The 20,806-nt window shown below is 40.1% G+C and overlaps 1 protein-coding gene across 4 annotated transcripts in view; it reads left to right on the top strand.

Annotated features, from left to right (window-relative positions):
- The window catches only part of MYO1B (myosin IB), a 145,085-nt gene that overhangs the window by 48,503 nt on the left and 75,776 nt on the right, over positions 1-20,806 (top strand). For all 4 annotated transcript variants that reach the window (XM_088022080.1, XM_088022078.1, XM_088022079.1 and 1 more), the window contains exon 3: positions 6,822-6,916. In XM_088022080.1, the coding sequence (XP_087878206.1) occupies positions 6,822-6,916 (95 nt within the window). The remainder of the gene's footprint in view (positions 1-6,821; positions 6,917-20,806) is intronic.

Raw genomic sequence — 20,806 nt, 5'->3', positions numbered from 1 at the left:
AAATGATTCATCCCTGATGAGATTATTTCTGTTTTGTAGCTAATAGAAACAAACCCTTTTCAATTATGTAGCCAAATCGGGGCATCTGGGTGGCTTAGTCGGTTAAGTGTCTGCCTTCAGCTCAGGTCATGATCCCAGGGTTCTGGGATTGAGCCCCGCATCGGGCTCCCTGCTCGGCGGGAAGCCTGCTTCTCCCTCTCCCACTCCCCCTGCTTGTGTTCCTCTCTCACTGTGTCTCTCTCTGTCAAATAAATAAATAAAATCTTTTTTTTTTTTTAAGATTTTATTTATTTATTTGAGAGAGAGAGGATGAGAGATAGAGAGCACAAGAGGGAAGAGGGTCAGAGGGAGAAGCAGACTCCCCGCCGAGCAGGGAGCCCGATGCGGGACTTGATCCCGGGACTCCAGGACCATGACCTGAGCCGAAGGCAGTCGCTTAACCAACTGAGCCACCCAGGCGCCCTAAATAAATAAAATCTTTTTTTTTTTTAGATTTTATTTATTTATTTGAGAGAGAGAGAATGAGAGACAGAGCACAAGAGGGAAGAGGGTCAGAGGGAGAAGCAGGCTCCCCGCTGAGCAGGGAGCCCGATATGGGACTCGATCCCGGGACTCCAGGATCATGACCTGAGCCGAAGGCAGTCGCTTAACCAACTGAGCCACCCAGGCGCCCATAAATAAATAAAATCTTAAAAAAAAAAAAAATTATGTAGCCCAAAGAAATCAGTGTGGCTACTTATGTTTATGATATACAAATGTCTATGAATTTAGAAAATTAAGCATTGATAAAATTATTCAAAAATGATTGTAGCTCATTTTTTAAGATAACGAAGTCTCATTTGCTCTACGCCATATGCTGTGTTACCACATAGTGTCCCTCTTACATGGCAACTCTTCGAATTTAAATGTATTTTTAAAAAAGTACGGTGTCATTTTTTTCTTAACCAATCATTTTGGCCTAGTATATCTTTTTTTTCATCTTATTTTCGTTCAGCCTATCTATGTCTTCATATTTTAAATGTGGCTCCTATGGGCAGCATTCTAACATCCTCTGTCTTTTAATTGGAGTATTTTTGTCCATTCACATTTAATGTAGTTATCACTATGGTTGAATTTAAGTCTACCATTTAATAATTTATTTTCTTTTTGTCCCCTCTGTGTTTTTTCTTCTTTTCTGGCCTTTTTTTGGGGGATTATATGAAAAAAAAATTTTTTTTTAAGAATTCATTTTAATTTTTTAGTTATTTTGTGCTCTTTGTGTTATTATTTTAGTTGTTGTTCCAGGTATTATAATATACTTTTCAGGACCATTATTGAGTTAATATTGTCCTACTTTATTGTAAAATAAAGGATTCTTGCAGCCATGTAGGTCATTTACCATCCCTCTTCCCCCAATCCTGTTCTTTATGTTTGTTTTCATAATTCTTTCCTTTTTGCTTCGTAGCAAACATTTTGCCCATTGATGTTTATTTTGAGGAGACGCTTATTTTTGTTGTCCATCTTCTGTTGTTCTGAGGCTTGGATTGTGAGAACTGCTTACCAATAATGTGGCTCGAGGGCATAACTGTATTGTGAAAATGTGTTAATTTACCATGTTTATGCCAGCATAGGAGAGAATGTAATAAAGCTTTCCAGAATAAAAAGTTATAGTTTCTTACTTTCCTGAAGTTTTCCCTTCAGATATTACACGGTGAATGTCTGGTGGTAGAGCATAATACTAATTCAACAAGGTAATATTTTCAAGTGGGTGAACATTTTCTGACTTAGGAATATGAGGCAATGATTGATGTACAGATACCTGCAATAGTGTTTTACAAGAAAGGCCAACATTGTGCCTCTCCTCAAAAATAAGCAGGCAAATAAACAATCCTCATGGTTTCCATGCAAAACACACCACACATAATTCCCTTTCTTCTTTTCCTTCTCTTCTCTGTCCTTCTTGGGGACTCTCTCAGCCCTTGATTAGGTTCAGATGAACTTAGAAATTGGTGGAACACTTGGACTTTAGGAATTTTTTCAAAAATACTTTGTGTGTGTGTGTGTGTGTGTGTGTGTGTGTGTGTTATGTAATTTTAGAAAAACCTAGTTTTTAGGGCTGAGCCAGAGCTAGAAAGAAAAGCAATAGTGGAGGTTTGTAGATCTCAATTGTAGATGAGAATTTTGAGACTGGCTATCCTAAGAGGATTAAAGTGAGAAGCAGAATTTTCCTAGTGTGATTCAAAAATATTCTAGAATTCAGGATTGAATGAAAGGCAATACCATTTTGAGAGTTTTTGAAGAAAATGCCATGAAACAAATCAGTAGAAACAGTTACCTAAATTCAGGAAAGTTTCCTGAGACAAATTTTGTTCTGTTAAACTCTGGCTCATGGGAGATGACTAACTAAAATGGATTAGCCTGCTGTAGGGAAAGATCTCAAGCAACTCATTATGGGAGATCGAGAGAGAGTGAAAACTAGAGGTCTGCTGGGAAGCACATAAGCTTTAGGTGGTGGTGGTGATGTTTTTGCTGTGACATCTTTCCTGCTTTGCATTGTAGATGAAATAAACTTAGAAAGGAGACTGCAGGGTGGAGAGCATGGAGTTTTGGGTAAAGAAGCCCTGCCATCACCTTTGATGACCATGAAAGCAGAACTGCTGTGGAGATTAACATTCTGAACGGAAAGACGATGGGGGAGGAACGCAAATACCGTCTAGATAATTTTGAACATGCAACCCAAAATTCCGCCCTGATGGGAAATAACAGATGAGCCCCAAACCAAAGTCCTAAAACCGAAAAGTGGTAGATAGAGCCGTTTGGGAATGCGCAGTGAGCATCCTTGGTGTTGGGGAAAGTTTGGCTCTCCACGAACAGAACAGCCGTGTAGCTGACCTGGAAATGAAGGGGAGACTGGCTTCCAAGTGTCAGGCCTTCTCTATTCTTAGAGCTCAACTAGATAGAGGACAGAAGACGTGGATGAAACTGCGCCCTTGATGTGGCGGGGCATAAAACCCATGCTGGCCGCTGACGCTGTCGTCCTCACATCAGAATAAACCGTTCATTTCTGCGTGTGGTGACTAACAATGCTGACATGCTCACAAAATAATGTGAAGCATATGGATCGCAAGTGTTTTGAACTCAAAACTTCTCTAAAGATTTATTTAGGTTCCTTAATTACAGAGTGGTTTGGAGGACTGGCGTGTGGTTTCAGTTTATAGTTATAAATGTTGGCCTTGGTGCTGGGTCCGTGCTGATGTTGCCAGAGAAAAGAAGAACGAGACCAGGAGCAGGGCTTGTGTCCTTCATGGCCTGCCCCCGTTGGTCATCGTTTTAAATAAATCAAGTCACGATCTGAGTTTATACGTCGTAAGTGTATGATCACAGGTGTACTGTGCTGGGGATGGGTGTGTCAGTAGCCCAAGCCAGTTTTTCCCGTGCTTATGTACCTCAGTTGGTGTATTTTCGAGACACTTTGAACTCAGTGGCTGTCTAGAGTCTTGAAAGAATAACTATCCCTTTTTGCCTTTATCTTATATGAAAATATACTCTGTTAGATGAATCAAGCCCAGTCTGGGGGGACAGCAGTTAAGTATTTCTGTCTGGACAGACAAGAAAAAAAACCTAAGTGTTTAACTTAAGTGTTTTGATGTGAAAGAAACGCATGGCAGGGTCCCTTGTTGATCTTCTAAAGCCTCGTGTGTGTGTGTGTGTGTGTGTGTGTATGTGTGTGTGTGCGCGCGCGCGCGCAGCATACACATGCACATGCGCACACACAATCCTATATCGTTATTCATGTTAGCAGTAATGTTGCATCATTTGGGATCTGTGAATGGTGTAGTATATAAAACTAACTTGCAGTCTTAGGAGCATAGGAGAGGTGTATGTTAACCCATGAAGTCAGTGCGTATGGATTTGGAAAAGTTCACTTGTAGTTGCTGTGATGTGTTTCCCTGCATTTCTTGCCAATGAGCATAATGATAGTATCATCTCTGCACTGTCGTCTGGAGGTGTGAGGAACAGGAAAGGGAGGGAGACTGATAAGAAATGGAAGCACTGCTTTTCTCTCTTGCAGGAAGGTCATGAGAAGAAATGAATTTCCTGATTACCATTCTATGGGACTCACTCCAGTAGTGACTTTGTTAATATTTGGAGAGAATTCACTCGTTCATTCTTTCATATTTTGGTATTGGTGGTGTCTTCTGTTTATAACTGTGCAGGATGGCACGGAGATTAATTAGAAAGCCTGTGCCCTAGAGGAGCTTATCTTCTGATAAGGGGTAAGAAGATGTGTACATAACTAATTGTAACACAAAGATTTCACACGTTTATTTAGGACTTTAGGACAACACTTAAAGAGCTTTTATATAGCCTTCTAAGCTAAAGTATGTGGCTCCATTCTCCAATTTGTACGTGAAGAAACTGCTCTTTGGCCAGGGTGAGTGACTTGCTCAAGGTCAGGCAGGTGGTAAGCTGTGGGTCTGGGGCCTAGAGAATCCTACCCAGGGTGTCTTCTCCTCCCACAGTCACTGTGTTTTTCACTTTCCCTGGTATGTAGTGGTGCACACGGGAGCATGCCTGTTTTCACCTGGGGGCATCAGAGAACATGACAGAAGGATGCTGATTGGTCTTGGGGGGTGAGCAAGGTGCTGGTTAGATAGGGAATGGCTGAGAGGGATTTGAGGGGTGAGTTAAGACCTTGCCGGGCAGAAGGAGATCACCATGCGCTGGTCACAGAAACAGGCGAAAGCCACCTGCTACTCAAAAAAGGTCCCTTGTGCCAGATATTTCCGTTCTTTTCTCTTTCTTTTTTCTTATTCATACTTTGATTCGGCAAATGCATTTAGAGTATACTTATGGGCAAGGCATTGGATTCATTGAAATCACGGTTTAAGAATAAGGCTCATGGTCACTCTTTGAGGGCCCCGCCGCAGTCCAGCTGGAAGATAAGATCACAAATAGTCCTAGGAGGATGTGACAAGAGGGGAAGAATGTGGTACGTGGTATTTCTGGGTGCAAGTTACAACTTTCCTGGGAAAGGAATCACAGACACATCAAGTCACGCCTCAGTCTGAGTTGGATCATTTTTCTTTAAGGAGGCTAACATTTACTTCATAGAACTGTTTTAAGGGTCAAATCTGATTGTGAATATGTGAGCGCCTCATCCTGGCACATCGAATGTGCTCAGTAAATTGTCAGTATTAATGGTACGACACACTTTCTCAAGAAAAGCCAAAGTCATTGATTGAAAGGCTGTCTGTGGTTTGGTTAGCCAACTTTAAACCCTCCCTGGAGCCCAGCCCTTCACTGGCCTCCTGGTCTCCGGATTGGTCTCCTGTGCACTCTTGTGGCCTGGTCCCAAATGCAGAGGCGGTATATCCGGGTGGTCAGGAGCAGGGCTCAGATCTGGCTCCACTGTTTCCCACTGGCCATGTGACCTTGGTCTGTCATGTCTTCCATGCCACAGTTCCATCATCTGGAAGTGGGATTAATAAATAATTTATTCTTAGTGGTTTTGTTGTGAGATTTAAAATGATTAAAGAGGAAGGGCTTGGGACAGTGCTGGTAAATGTTGCTATGTTTAGCTCTCGTTACTATCTGATTTTTATCCAGTCCTGCCACTCTGCTGCTTAGAGTCCTGGAGTGTGGCTCCCTTATCATCTCTGTTCAAATTTGGAGTCTGCCCATCTCTCTCTCTACCTTGTCACTCATCTGTCCCTTCCTTAGGCTTTGCCTTCCAGTAGCGAGAACTGCTCATAACTCCCCTCCCCCCCCCACTCTAGGTTATTTTGTCTTTTGCTTTGTTGCCTAAAAGCCCTTAGACTTGCTACTATATTCTTGAGGACTGGTTTTTCTACCCCTGAAGATTGTGCAGCTCCATTCCCTATCCCCTGAGGCCTCTGTCTTGTTCTGCAACGTTTGCACATATCTTTCTCATTGCTTTTCACTTGCTGGGTTGCTGTTTTCTGTTTCTCTCTCTCTCCCCTGCTTTTGACTGAGCATTCCTGAGACAGGGTTGAGTCTAACTTGTCTTTACATTTCCAGCATGTTCTTTACACAAGGTAGACTCTCGATAAGTACTCGCTGATAAATGAATTAGAAGACGGACTTTACCTGTTTTAAACACAGTACCATATTGTCAAAATTATTTTTCAGTTAGCTAGAGGGGGCACATTTTACCTTGTTTGTAGATTTCGAGGCAGGGAGGATAAACCTGAGGACTGACTTGGTCTCGATAGGGGGCCCTTTGTCATCACAGGGCACAATGAGGAGCTTGAGGGCCTGGGACTGGACAAGACCCCTGGCAGACGCGTGATACCTCTGGCCTCGGGTGGGTGGTTAACTTCACTTATGTGTCTGGGAAGGCACCCATAGTTCTATCTTTAGCTTAATGATGCTAATACCAACTATTTGGTATTTGGTAGCGTTTTTCTAATGTTTGAAAAAATTTTTTTCTTGTTTTGAAACGAATGTATTGTCCTGAAAACCTCTACATCGTCCAGTTTTGGGCATGTGACGTGACATTTTCTCCTTGGTTCTCTGAATTGTCCAGATTTTAATACAGTGAACCTTAAGTATCACATGTGGGTTAAATAAAGCAAATCTTCAGAGTACAGTAAGTTGGTACCATTTTGTTTACTAGAGAATTCGAAGGAAAAGGTAACATGGGCCACAAGGATGGATGGGTTTGTTTTCTCCTTTAAGAATTTGAAGGAAATAAAATCTGATGTCTCAGCTTCCTATCTAAAGTATATCAGTGTCCTTTAAAGAGCCTGTGGTTGCATCTGATAAACACATGATAATGAGCTGAATTTTAAGGACTTTTCTCCCATTATCCCCTGCAGCTTTGCCCTGTCAGATGAAGCATACAGATCCCTAAGAGATCAAGATAAGGACCAATGTATTCTCATTACTGGGGAGAGCGGAGCAGGAAAAACAGGTAAGGCCAGCCCTGGACAACCTTCCTTTCTCCTCCCTAGAAGGTAAATGCAGCACAGATGATGATCGAGCAGAGGGCGGGGCTCATCAGCATGAAGCTGCACAGGGCCACCGTGATGGCTCCTTTGCAGGAGGCTGCTGATTAAGATCATGGAATGTTCCTCTGGGAAGGACTTAACATCTCTCACATGAAGAAACGGGTAACTGTCACCCAAAGCGATTTCAACCAGTATGGCAGTCTGTTTCTGGATTCCAGATCTACTTCAAGGTCTTTTATCTTTCCTCCAAGGCCCCAGACCTGTGAGGTCTTACTACTTCTTTGATGAATAACAAATTGTTTGGGCTTTGAGAGGCCACAGGTACATCTTACCTCTGCTAAAGAGTGAGGAGAGAATATACAAGAAAAATGCTTAATGTTACTCTAAAGACTTTGAAGCCTAAGGAATTGAGATTTTTCTATATATTTTTAGATAGGCTAGCAACCTTCCCATAACACAGGCTCTTGAATGGAGAGATTATGCTTTTTTTATTGTGCTTTTAATAAAAACAATTCGTGTGATTGATGATGCTTTTGAGTGAAAAAATGATTTTACACATGACACCTGGCTAACCTGGAAAAAATTTAGAAGAGCTGTGCTCTGTGAGTCCAGACTTGGGCAGGTTACAACCACTGTCGTCAGTGAGTTTCTTTGATGGAACTGATAAGTCCCTGAAGGAGGATGATGAGGGGAGGGAGATGATATTTTCACAGCCATTTTATCTGTAAAATGTTCTTGTTTTACACACAGGACTCTGATGATTCTACTAGTTTGCTAAAAAGGGATTTAAACATTTCTACTTTGCTTGGCTATTAAGTGATCAGATTGGCATACTTTGAGTCTCTGATTATTAAGAGAAGAAAATTGCCCATGGTTATTTCAGTCATCTGACCGAAATGGATATTTTGTTCGTAAGCCCCTCCTAAAATTTGTGCCTTTGAAGTCTTATTGACTGACCTGTAAGAACGGAAAGTAACAGGGCCACCTGAGTGGCTCAGTCGGTTAAGTGTCTGCCTTTGGCTTTTGGCTCAGGTCATGATCCTGGAGTCCTGGGATTGAGCCCAGTGTTGGGCTCCATGCTCAGCAGGGAGTCTGCTTCTCCCTCTCCCTCTGCCCCACCACGTGTTTGTGCTCACTTGCTCTCTCTCAAATAAATAAATAAAGTCTTAAAAAAAAAAAAAAAGAATGGGAAGTAACAGAAAGCATAGTCTCATATCATTGGAAGGGATTGTGGTTGTACACTGCCTACTGTAGGGTCCTTCCCATAGAACAGCCAGACTCCCTTCTTTTGTAGTGATGGAGGGCTCACTGCTTTGGAAAGCCGACTGCTACATTTGCCATACAGGTTCAGCTAACATAAGTTCTTTCTTACCTAGAACTGAATTCTGCCTCTGCCTAGTGATCTTACCTCTGCAGTCTGGAACCTTATCCAGTTAGTGTACTTTCTTTTCTATGGGGCAGTCACTCAGTTATTTGAAGTCGTCCATCGTGTCTCCCTAGGGCTACACATCCCTTGTCTTCAAAAATTTCCCATGTAATGCACATTCATTTATTTATTCATCCAGGAAATAATTTTTTTCTAAGATTTATTTATTTATTTTAGAGGGGTAGGGAGGGGCAGAAGGAGAGAATCCTCAAGCAGACTTCCCGACATGGGGCCCAGTCCCAGGACCGCGAGACCATGACCTGAGCCAAAACCAATTCAGCCACTCTACCGGCTGAGCCACCCATGAGCCCCCGGGAAATAATTTTTGAGTACCAGTAGGAATACTAATAAGGTGAAAGGTACTTGCTAAGTACTAGTGAGACATTGGTGAGCCAGACACCATCCTTGTCCTTACAGAATTTGTAAACTAGTGGAGGAGATAGACAATAGCTCTGTTTTATATACATGTACATAGTATATGTACTAAATATACACATATACATATATTGTATGTATGCATGTATAATATAGTTTATATACAAAATGTTAAGTGTAGTGAAGCAAAAGTACAAGGTGCTTTTAAGAGCATATAATAGGAGGATTAAATCTCATTCTCCAGTCCCTCACTATCTTTGTCCTCTTATTCTGGAATAATTCCATTTTGTCTATACGCTTCACAAAACTACATTCCAAGAAGAGAGATAGACAAAATAAATACTTCAAGTTTGGTCTTGGTTATAGTGGAACTATTTCCCCCTTTTAATATGGCTACCAGGCTTCTGTTAATATAACACATGTATGGAATCATACCGGTCTTTTCATCAAGCAAGATATTGTAGGTTTTTTGAGTCCACTTCTGTTAGGTCAGATATGCTCAATCTAGTATTGTCCATCAAAGTTATTGTAAGCTTAAATGTAGACTCTTTTATTTATTTTTATAAATTTTAGACCATTGTTAAAGCCCCTTGTGAAACTGACAAATTCTGATTCTGTTCCCTCCCGTAGAACCACTGTTGTGCCATTGGGTAATAACAGTAGCTACCCTACATAAGTACACGTTGTGCTGGGCATTGTGATTTAGTATATTACATGCATTAAGTATTCTTCTTACCCCCGTTTTTATCATGGGGAAACTGAGCCACAGAAAGGTTAACTAACTTGCCCAAACTTCCCAGTGAGAAAGTGACAGAGCTGGGATTTTGAACACAGGTAGATATGTAAAGCTCTAGAGGCCCTACTTGTCTTAGTCAGTTCAGCCTGATTTAACAAAATACCATAGACTGGGTGGCTTAAACAACAGATATTTATTTCTCATAGTCCTGGAGGCTGGGGAGTCCCAAGATCACAGTGCTTGCTGATTTGGTTCCTGGTGAAAACCTTCTATCTGTGTTGCACGTGGGAGAGATAGAGATAGAGACAGAGAATGAGTGAGAGTGAGATGAGCACACTAATCCCATCACTGGAAGTTTGTGAGTTTTTGAGGAACCTCTGTATTGTCCTCCATGGTGGTCGTACCAATTTACATTCCCACCAACAGTGCACAGGGCTTTCCTTTTCACCACATTTTCTCCAGCACTTGTTCTCTCTTGCTTTTCTTGATAATAGCCACTCTAACAAGTACCAGGTTGTTATTTTGAATTGCATTTCCCTGATGATGTGGAGCACATCCTCAGCTATCTGTTAGCCATTTCAGTGTCTTATTTGGAAAAATACCTATTCAAGTCCTTTGCCTATTTTTACATCAGATTATTATTATTATTTATTGCTCTTGAGTTGTATGAGTTACTTAGATATTTTAGATTTTAACTGTTTATCAGATACATGACTTGTCAAGTATTTCCTGCATTTTGTAGGTTGCCTTTCCATTTATTGATTGTTTCTTCGGCTCTACAAAGCTTTTTAGTTTGATGCAGTCCCACTTGTTTATTTTTGCTTTTGCTGTTTATACTTTGCATGTCATAGCCAAGAAATCATTGCTAAGACCAATATCAAAGAGCTTTTGCCTTATGTTTTCTTTAGCATTTTTTATGGCCTCAGGTTTTAGAGTTAAGTCTTTAATCCATTTTGAGTTACTTTATGTGAGTGGTGTAAGATAGGGTTCAGATTTATTTTGCATGTGAATATCCTATTTTGCCAACATTTATTGAAAAGACTGTCTTTTCCCCATTGAGTGTTCTTGGCTCCCTTGTGAAGAAACATTAGTTGACTGCATATGCACGGTTTTATTTCTGGCCTCCTCTGTTCTGTTTTTTTTGGTCTATGTATCTGTTTTTATGCAAGTACCATAGTATTTTGATTACTATAGCTTTGTAGTGGTTTGAAATCAGGAATTATAGTGCTTCCAGGTTTATTCTTCTTTCTGAAGATTGCTTTGGCTGTTTGCAGTCTCTTTGTAGTTCTGTATGAATCTTAGGATTGTTTTTTTCTTTTTCTGTGAAAAATGCCATTGGAATTTTGATAGGGATTACATTGAATCCATAGATTACTTTGGGTAGTATGGACATTTTAGTACTATAAATTCTTTCAATCTATGAACATAGGGTATTTTTCCATTTATTTGTGTCTTTAATTTTCTTTCATGAGTGTCTTATGAGATCTTTCACCTCCTTGGTTAAATTTTTCCTAAGTATCTTACTGTTTTTGATGCTACTGTGAATAGGATTGTTTTATTTCTTTTTCAGATACTTTGTCGTTAGTATAAAGAAACACAACTGATTTTTGTATATTTATCTTGTATCCTGCAACTTCATTGAATTAGTTTATTAGTTCTAACAGTTCTTTTGGTGGCATCTTCAGAATTTTCTATATGTAAGATCATGTCCTCTACAGAGACAATTTTACTTCTTTCTGATTCTGGTGTATTTGATTTCTTTTCTTTGCATAATTGCTCTAGCTAGGACTTCCACTACCATGTCGAATAGGAGTGGTGAGAGTGGGCAACTTTGTCCTGTTCCTCATCTTAGAGGAAAAGCTCTCAACCTTTCACCATCAAGTATGATGTTAGCTATGGGCTTGTCATTTGTGTCCTTTTCTATGTTGAGGTATGTTCCTTCTATACCCAATTTGTTGCGAGTTTTTATCATGAAAGGATTTTAAATTTCATCAAATGCCTTTTTGCATCCATTGAGATGGTCATATGATTTTTATCTTTTATTCTGTTAATGTGATGTATCACTTTTATTGATTTGCACATGTTAAACCATCCTTGCATCTTAGGTGATCATGGAGTATGATCCTTTTTTTTTTTTTTTAAGATTTATTTATTTTGAGAGAGAGAGAGAGCGATTGTGTGATGGGGGGAGGGGCAGAAGGAGAGGGAGAGAATCCAGAAGCAGACTTCCCACTGAGCATGGAGCCTGATGCAGGGCTTGATCCCAGGACCCTGAGATCATGACCTAAGCCAAAATCAAGAGTGGGACACTCAACTGGCTGAGCCACCCAGGCACCCCAGTGTATGATCCTAAAAGTCTTTGAATTCAGTTTGGTAGTATTTTATTGAGAATTTTAGCATCTTTGTTCATCAGGGATATTGATCTGTAGTTTTCTTATAGTATCTTTATCTGGCTTTGGTATCAGGGTAAGTTTGGCTTTGTAAAATGAGTTTGGAAGTGTTACCTCTTTTTCAGTGTTTTGGAAGAGTGAGAGGGATTGGTGTTAATTCTCCCCTAAATGTTTGGTAGAATTCAACAGTGAAACCATCTAATTTTGGGTTTTTCTTTTTGGGGGGGTTTTTGATTATTGATTCAATCTTACTTGTTACTGTTCTGTTTACCACAATTCAGTTTTGGTAGTTTGTATGTTTCTAGGAACTTATCCATTTCTTCTAGGTTGTCCAGTTTGTTGGCATGTAATTGCTCATAGTAGCCTCTTAAGGTTCTTTGTATTTACATGGTATTTGTTGAGTGTCTCCTCTTTCATTTATAATTTTATTTATTTGAGACCTCTCTTTTTTCTTGGTTAGTTTCAAGGTTTGTCAGTTTGGTTTATCTTTTCAAAGAACCATCTCTTAGTTTTATTAATCTTTTCTGTCATTTTCCAGTTCTATGTTTCATTTGCTTCTGCTGTAATTGGTATTATTTCCTTCTTTCTGCTAACTTTGAGCTTAGTTTGTTCTTCTTTTTCTGGTTCCTTGAGGTATAATATTAGGTTTATTTGAGATCTTTCGTTATTCTTGATGTATACATTTGTGACTATAAACTTTCCTCCTAAAAGTTGCATCTCCTAAGTTTTGATACGTTGTTTTTCCATTTTCATTGGTCTCAAGATATTTTTATGTAAACATTTTAATGGTTTCTGTTGCTCTAAAATAAATGTCAAGTCCATTGTGCTTGCTACATAAGGTTCTGTGTGATCTGGTCCCTACCTGCTTCTGCACCTCTCTCTCTTGCTTTTCTCCTTTTCAATAATTGCAGCTTGTACTACTTTTCATTAAAAGTTTTGCTCTCTCTTATATATAGACATATAAAACTATATGTAGTTTCCCATTCCTTTTCAGATCATTCATCTGAATCTCTGGGTATGGGCTCTAAACCTCTATTTGCTCAGAAATTTGTGAGATCTTTAGCCATTCAGAACTCTCTCTTTACAGTAGATACTTTAAGAGGACATTGGTGTCTTGAGAGAAAGTTTTTGCCTCTCTTCTGTCACTAACCAGTTCTTTTCTTGTGAAACAATTGAATTCTTATAAGTGGTTCAGCTTCTTGTTACTTTCCAGGTTGACCAATGGAGATGTTGCAAGGCAAGTTAAAAACTATGTCCCTTGACAGGAGGCATTTGTAGTGGTGGTTCTCATGCCGCCTACTCCTTACCCCGATCCTTTTGACTGTATCTACAAGCCTAGTCGCTTCATACCTTTCTTTTTATTTAAGCATGAGGGAGGAAGAGATGAAATTATTCCTATGGCTATTAATTTTTTTAGGTTTTTTGCTCATTCTTCATCATGACTAAAGATACATTTTTTGAGAGTCTGATTGTATCACTTTGTTCCTAAGTGAGTCATCAGCAGTGGGTTGTGGTCGCTGGCTTGATTGGTGTTGGCCAAGTCTTCATCTCCTCTGGAACATACATTCCAAGAAGACAACACATCCACTAATGAGCCATGTCAGCGCATGACCACCTCCTTCTCAGAGAGTTCTAAACCACGCTGCTCCCTCCTGCAGTGGGATTCTTTCTCCTGGTGGGTTCACGTGTCTTTCTTACTGAAAAGTTAAGTGGAGGTTGATGGTCCTGGGTTGGTGTTCAGTCTTTTCTGAGAAAAGCAAAAGCACCCCATTCCTCTGGTAGAAATCTAGTGGGATGGAGTTCATTCTTCTTTTCTGTAGTTTTCTCTTCTCTTGATATTTTGTTAGGTAATAACTTGCCTTTTGGGTTTCAGTGTCCCACTCACCACTTGGAATCCTTTTCTCCCTGTCATCCTTCCCGGATTTTATCCTTCCTAGGATCCCTTTGACCTCTGTCATAAGAATGGACAGCTGCTTCGCGGCCTCTGCTTTTTTCCCTCTGGTAGGTCTGTTCTGTTGACAGCACATAAGGTAAGGCGCTGCTTCAGGTGGGAAGCTGGAGGAGGGTACCATAGCCATTCTCAAGCAGTGCTTCTCAAACCTTCCACCGTGAAACACCGGTCTCTCTCCTCCCCAAATCTGTTCCTGACTGATATCAGAAAAATGAAATAAAAGAAGACATAGAAGAACCAATCTCTAATTGTTTTCATTTAAACAGACAAAATAAAAGACCAGATTGCTATAAAAACTTATAAAAGCCTATTCCCATGTGTAGACTGGGAATACTCCATGGACCTACCAACTTTGAATAGGGATGGTTTTTGGATCATACTTTGAATAGCACTGCCTAGAGGTCATTCGATGCGTTTGTCTTATTTTTGAGCTACTGTGATTCCTGGATCTTGTGATCTTCAGCTGTCCGTTACCATTAAACCTCCTAGTGCTGGGAGGTGGACATTAGTCTTGAGTGAGAGCTGTTGTTTTAAAATATCCGCTCAACTACATTCTTTGGTAGCTGCTAATAAGCTCTTCCTTTTCATTTACAGATCCCAACAGCATCTCTTACCTCTCTGTCCCCAGGGACATTTAGTGCTTCACTTACTTACTCATCTTTTTCTACTTTTCTTTCACTTTGCAAAGAGTGGTACAAAAATTGCCTCAAAATTTATTATGGTTTTAGTTGTCATTAGACTATCCATCTGAGTAAAGCATAGAATTTATGTGTTGGTTAATGTCTCTGGTTCTTGGAGATTACTTGCAGGAAAATGAAATGATGGAAAATAATACACAGATTGCAGCATGGTAGTGTGAGGAGTTTGGAGATGGGGTTTTGTCAGTTCTCTGGGGAAGAGGGATGCCAGGGCACTTTTGAAATGCCCCATTATCTTGACCACTGAAATTGTTTTTGAGTATACATCGTTATTAAAGATTTTGCTGGTAATTAAATGAAAGAAGAAGAAAACTAACATTTATGGAGGGCCTAGAATGTGCTGTAGAGTTTATGCACAGTATCTCTTTTCGGTAAGAATCTTTACTTGATAGCTTATACAGGACTACCCTGCAGTATTAGAGGGCTTATTTTACAAGAAGTAATTAATTTAATGAGGTTGTAAACCCCCTTGGCGGATGATGATGTTATTGGCCTTAAGCAGTGGAGATATTCTTATGCTGCACGGTTATATAATGTGGGCACTCAGGGAGAGGCGTGAACTCTTTGAGTCCTTTGGAGTCCTATTTAATTCATTACTGCTGTGCTAAATAAAAAATTCATCATGCCTCATAAAAGTGCCCAAGTATTTCTAGGCGGTGAACTCAGAATTCACTACTGTGAATACAAATAGTTTGTGGAGAATCATTCAAGCACTGATAGGGGCAGGGGAGGTAGAACTGAAGGAACCACCATAACTACATTGTTTCAAAGACATCAAAATAAATCTGTGGGCCTAAGAAGATGATCCTGACATAAGAAAACAGCATAAATTATTTGGTTTCTCATTTTACAGTTACATCAGTTTCTAGGAGCTCTCCAACCATCTGCTAGGAGAGTTATGAAGCCTGCCTTGCTCATTAAGACCTTTGGTTCTGAACCCCAAATGACCTTGTACGGCTTTACATCTCCTTACAGAGGTGTCCCAGGGAAGCAGAACAGCTAAGCAGACTGAAGCCCAAAATATAGTGAGCTTTTGTTTTGTTTCTTCCCCATGTGAGAAAGGCCTCTCTTGATCCACATGTTTTATATTCATTATCAGAGATCTCGTGGCCAAACTTTCAGAAGCAGAGCAACTTGTATATAGCGTTGTATTTCAGTAAAAACACTGCCCGTCATGACTCCTTTTAGAGTAAAGGCTGTATTTCTCATCATGAGACCCAGGCTTTTTGTACCATGGCTGGAACGGTTTGAGGCCACCTGTCTGATTAGTTTGGATATGCTGCAGCTGGCTTACTGTGCAGCCTTGCACACTCGTGGCTGCTGAAAAGGGTGTTCCTCTATGTTGCAGAATCTTTCATTGTACACAGAGGTGGCCTCATTGATTGAAGTAGTCTTATTCTTTAGGTCACTGGACCGTGAGACCTATGTAAGCTCAGCCCCTAGAAAAACTTGGATTTTTTTTCTTTTTTTAGATTTTATTTATTTATTTGGGGGGAGGAGCACAAGCACAGGGAGGGACAGAGGGAGAGGGAAGAAGCCGACTCCTGCTGAGCAGGGAGCCCAATGCGGGGCTCGATCCCAGGACCCTGGATCGTGACCTGAGCCGAAGGCAGACGCTTAACCAACTGAGCCACCCAGGCGCCCAGAAAAACTTGGATATTTTAACCAAGGAGATAGAGAAGTATAGAAGCAGATAAATATATCAGTATACGTGTGTGTGGAAATGTGTGGCCCTGTTTGCTGTATGACATATATGTGTGTTATGTGATATATTATATGATCTATACGTGACATGCATGGTGTTGCACGTACTATGAGTGCATACACGGATCCTGTTAACTCCTGGATAAATTTATGAGAAGTTCTGTGAAGAAAACTCGAATAAGCCTTGCTTGTATCCCTACATTTTTGGTTTTTTTTCTTCCTGATACTATGATTGAATCCATGGGAGCCTGCTCAGTTAACATGCACAGGTTTTGTAATTTTAGCAGCAAGATTCCCATCGTGCTGTCCTCAGGAGCGCAGATGTCTTTCACTGAAATGTTTGTTTTTCCTTTCTCATTCACCTACTGCTACTTTGCAGTGCTTTCTTTCATAAAAAAATATTATTGCGTAATTATATGATTATGTAATAATTGCGTAATAACAGATGATATATATTGTTCACAATCTTTTACAAGGTACCAGAGAATGCAGAGTTAAATTAGTTCTCATTTTTTCCTTATCATAAATGCCCAGAATCTATCTTCTGTAACCCCTTTCCTCTTTGTTAAAATGAATTCTGATCCAGATATTCTGATTTAGAAGTATTTTGTGACAGACCATTTGCCCATTAGTGCAGAATATCTGTTCAACCCTAGATGTCCTTCCATTTTCTGGTGAGAAGAGACTTTACTTCGAAGACTTAATATTTTGTTTGTCTGACTGTTGATGAATTTTAGGATTCAAGTTACATTCAAACATATATATGTACATAAATTTACATATGTGACATATCTACGAGAGAAAATGATGAACTAAGAATTGATTCTAGGCAAATGCTGTTATGTTTTGCCCGTTTTAAATGCCAGTGTTTTTAGGTCTAAAATAGCTGTGCTTTTCAGAGTTTTGAGTACACATTAAGAGTACACCTTTTTGTCTCAAGTAGAATCATTTTCTATTTTTACCATGTACATGAAAGACATTGTCATTGAAGAGTGTGATTACTGGATTAAAGTATCCACAGTCTGTTCAAGAGTGTTGTTTGGAAAATGCTTATAATTGCATACCGTGATTGCCAAGGTCATGTTTACTTGGTTTCTGTAACAATCAACATAATCTAAAAACTGGACTTTGAGTTATGGAAGATGATAATTCTTGATTCTTAGAAATATATTTCATTCATAGAGGTTATTACATGAAGTTTTGATTTGGATAAATGTCTAAGTACTTGAATAAAGATACAAATTTATTTGAACTTTAGCACAGAAGGGCCAAAAGGAAATGAAGCAGAAAGCTTCATGAGATAACTATTATTTCCTGTTTCCAGCATGGTGAAATATTACAAGAACAGTCTTCTAAACTATATTGGACCTTGCAACATATCCTTACTGTTCTACTTATTTCTCTGAAGTAGTGAGTATCTCATGAGCTGCTTAAGTTAAAGATCAAGTATTATGTCAAGGAAAAATATAAGAGTTGTCTCTTTTAGATAATGAGACTGTTTAAAGAAAACTGCTCTTAATCCCGGCTTCCAAAAATGAATTATCAAAATGAATCCAGGATTAGATTTCCTGAAGATAGTGAAGAATTGAATGTACAAACTTTTTAACAATTTAGGAGTAAGTATCCTTGAACTATATTTAAAAATTATATTTGAATTACTTAAATAGATTTTAAGGTTAATAAAAGTCATTCCTAATTTCAATTAAGTTAACTCATCTTTCTATTTCAATAGATATTGCGGGTTTATATGCAGTTTAACAGCCAGATGTAAGTTCAGTCCAAATTCCAAAAGATCTGCTCCTTGTACCATTTTTTAAACACATTTGACCCTGAGAAAACTTGATTCTTTTCATACTGGCCATTAAAGAGTCTCTGAGAGGCCCAATCAAGAGCCACCAGAGAATCTTGATTCTTGGTTGATTCCTGCCCCCCAGCCCCACCCCAGCATTTTGTCCCTAAGAGTCCATCCTGGTCCAGACTGGATTTCCAGAGAACTCGGTGTGGTCATGTATCTGAACTTGAGGTTTGGCTACAGTGAGGTCCATAATCACTGGAATAAGCAAAACAGCCTGACCTGGACCTTTAATATTTATTGGCAGTTTACCTGAAAGGAAACTTACCTTTTCATCTAAAATGTGTGTGTGTGTGTGTGTGTGTGCGCGCGCGCGCGCGCGTGTGCGTGTGTGTGTATTTGTCACTATCTGAGACCGTTATTGTGCCTCTAAATGCTTTCAGGCTTGTCATAGTATAATGGGTAGAAAGATAGGCCAGAAATTCTTGTTAGGGATATAATAACATATGTGGGCCGAGGCGAGGATGGGGAGCGAAGGTACCAATGAGAAAGTGGAGTGATGAGAAAGCAGGCCTGGAGGTGAGTTGCTTCAGAGGCCAGACTGCTGAGTTGGGATGTGTGGGTAACTCAGGAGAGGTGGCCCAGAGTTGGAGACCAGACAGCACAGGATGTCAGGAATTTCCTGGGAGGGCAGCCTCGCCTGAACTTGAAAGCCATAGAGCCCAGAAGAAGAGTTCCAGCTCGGACCTATGGGTAGAGGGAATTGTGGCACCGGGAAGTCAAATGACCTGTGATAGCATATAAACTCTTTGTCCGTATATAGTTCACCAGCTTTTAGATACTGAAACCCTGAGAACAGTGGGAGATGTAGTTCAGAAACTTTACACAGTGGAAGGTGTGTGAAGGGACAGTGCCCTTTGGAGGAAGAGAATCACAGAGGTGAGAAGATTGGCATTTCTCAGTTGCAGCCCCTAAAAGGAGACAATAGAAATCAGCCATCACAAGACCACCAGAGAACCTGTGTGGACCCATTTTCATTACCCAGAAAGCACGCTGGAGGAAGACTTAACCGCAAGCATTGCAGAAATAGCCAGTCTCCCACCTCATTTCTCAGGGTTCCATGAGATTGTTTGCCTTCCCTATACCCTATTTGCTCCTACCTCAAGCCTAGAGAACTTTGTGTGACCTGATATAGATTCTTGGTGCTCAGTGGCTTATTTGTCAATGCTTTTGGGGTGCTCCAAAGCCCTAAAGCAAGCGCCAGGCAGTGTGCCCAAGGTGAATTCCGGTTGTTCATTTATTACGTCTTCGTGGTGGGCAGTGGGACTGGAAGCCACCTGTAGGTCTCTGTATGAGAAATGGCAGTGTTGAGATCTGCCCCCTTATACCTGTGGGCAGAGGCATCATCACTCAGATCTGAGGAGAAGGCTTCCTGCTCTCAGACGGTGGCACCCGTGCACAGACTTCAACTTCTGATGAGTCTCCTTACCTCGACCCCCCAAATGAAGGTGTGTGTTGAATTCTGCCGACAGTTAATAGTTGAGCCCTTCCCTGGTTATGGAAAATCAGAATGAGGACAGCTCAGTGAGAAACAGATTCCATGACAAACCAGTCTGGGAAGCGTAGCAGTCTCGAGCCTTTTCCAGAATTCCACCATGCATGTGATCCTCCAGGAAGCCCTTTAAAAAGAAACCTACTTCACTTCATCTAATTCGTTTAACTTTGGACATCATTTTCCCTGAATATCTATTAATATTCCTTGGAAGGCACTATTCAAAAGATCAGGTCCTAAGAGGCAGATGCTGAGAGAGGACACAGGCTGATAGACACCAAAGGATAAAACCACCAAAAACAAATCTTGCCCACCTTTGAGCTAAGAATTCTTTGTGTGCTTCAGGTGGCCAGCTTCTTTTAGCAGCTTACCTTTCAGAGTTACTGGTGAAACCTTTGAAAACAACTGTGCCCTGGGCGCCTGGGTGGCTCGGTCGTTAAGCGTCTGCCTTCGGCTCAGGTCATGGTCCCAGGGTCCTGGGATCGAGCCCCGCATCGGGCTCCCTGCTCGGCGGGGAGCCTGCTTCTCCCTCTCCCGCTCCCCCTGCTTGGGTTCCTGCTCTTGCTATCTCTCTCTCTCTCTGTCAGATAAATAAAATCTTTAATAATAATAATAATAATAATAAAAACCTGTGCCCTATAAAAACTAGCTTTCTTGTTACCAAATCCTTACATTAGTGGCTTAGTTTTTTAATTGAGTTGAAGAGTAACTAATTTAGTCTAGTTGTGAGCAAACTAGTTTGATTTAGAAAATATTTTTGAGGAGGACAGTTCTTTTAAACTTTAAAAATACTTTTGTAAAGCTACCCAGGTTACCAGGTTATTTTTGCCTTGAATTATCTGTGTATAATATTGTAATTATGTGTGAATGATTGCTTTAAGAAGATAGTTCTCCTGACATGTTGTTGGCTATATTACTCAGCAAATTTTTTTTCATCCTGGTGATAATCTTTAAGCACAATTCCTATTATATCTGAACTAAGGACATGTCATTGAAAAGAAAGCATAAATATTTTTTTTAATTTTTAATTTTTTTTGTTTTTATTTAAATTCCAGTTAACACACAGTATAATATTAGTTTGTATAGAATTTAGTGATTCAGCACTTAGATACAATACCTGGTACTCGTTATAACCAGTACACTCCTTAATCCCTATCACCCATTTAACCCATCCCCAACCCCCGTGCCCTCTGGTGACCATCAGTTTGTTCTCTATAGTTAAAGAGTCT

This window comes from Eumetopias jubatus, unplaced genomic scaffold (genome assembly GCF_037043125.1).
Source record: "Eumetopias jubatus isolate StellerSeaLion01/CBP00866 unplaced genomic scaffold, mEumJub1_p1.0 scaffold_3, whole genome shotgun sequence".
Lineage (NCBI taxonomy): Eukaryota > Metazoa > Chordata > Mammalia > Carnivora > Otariidae > Eumetopias > Eumetopias jubatus.
The sequence above is the reverse complement of the archived record's forward strand: the minus strand, read 5'-3'. Positions and strand labels throughout refer to the sequence as shown.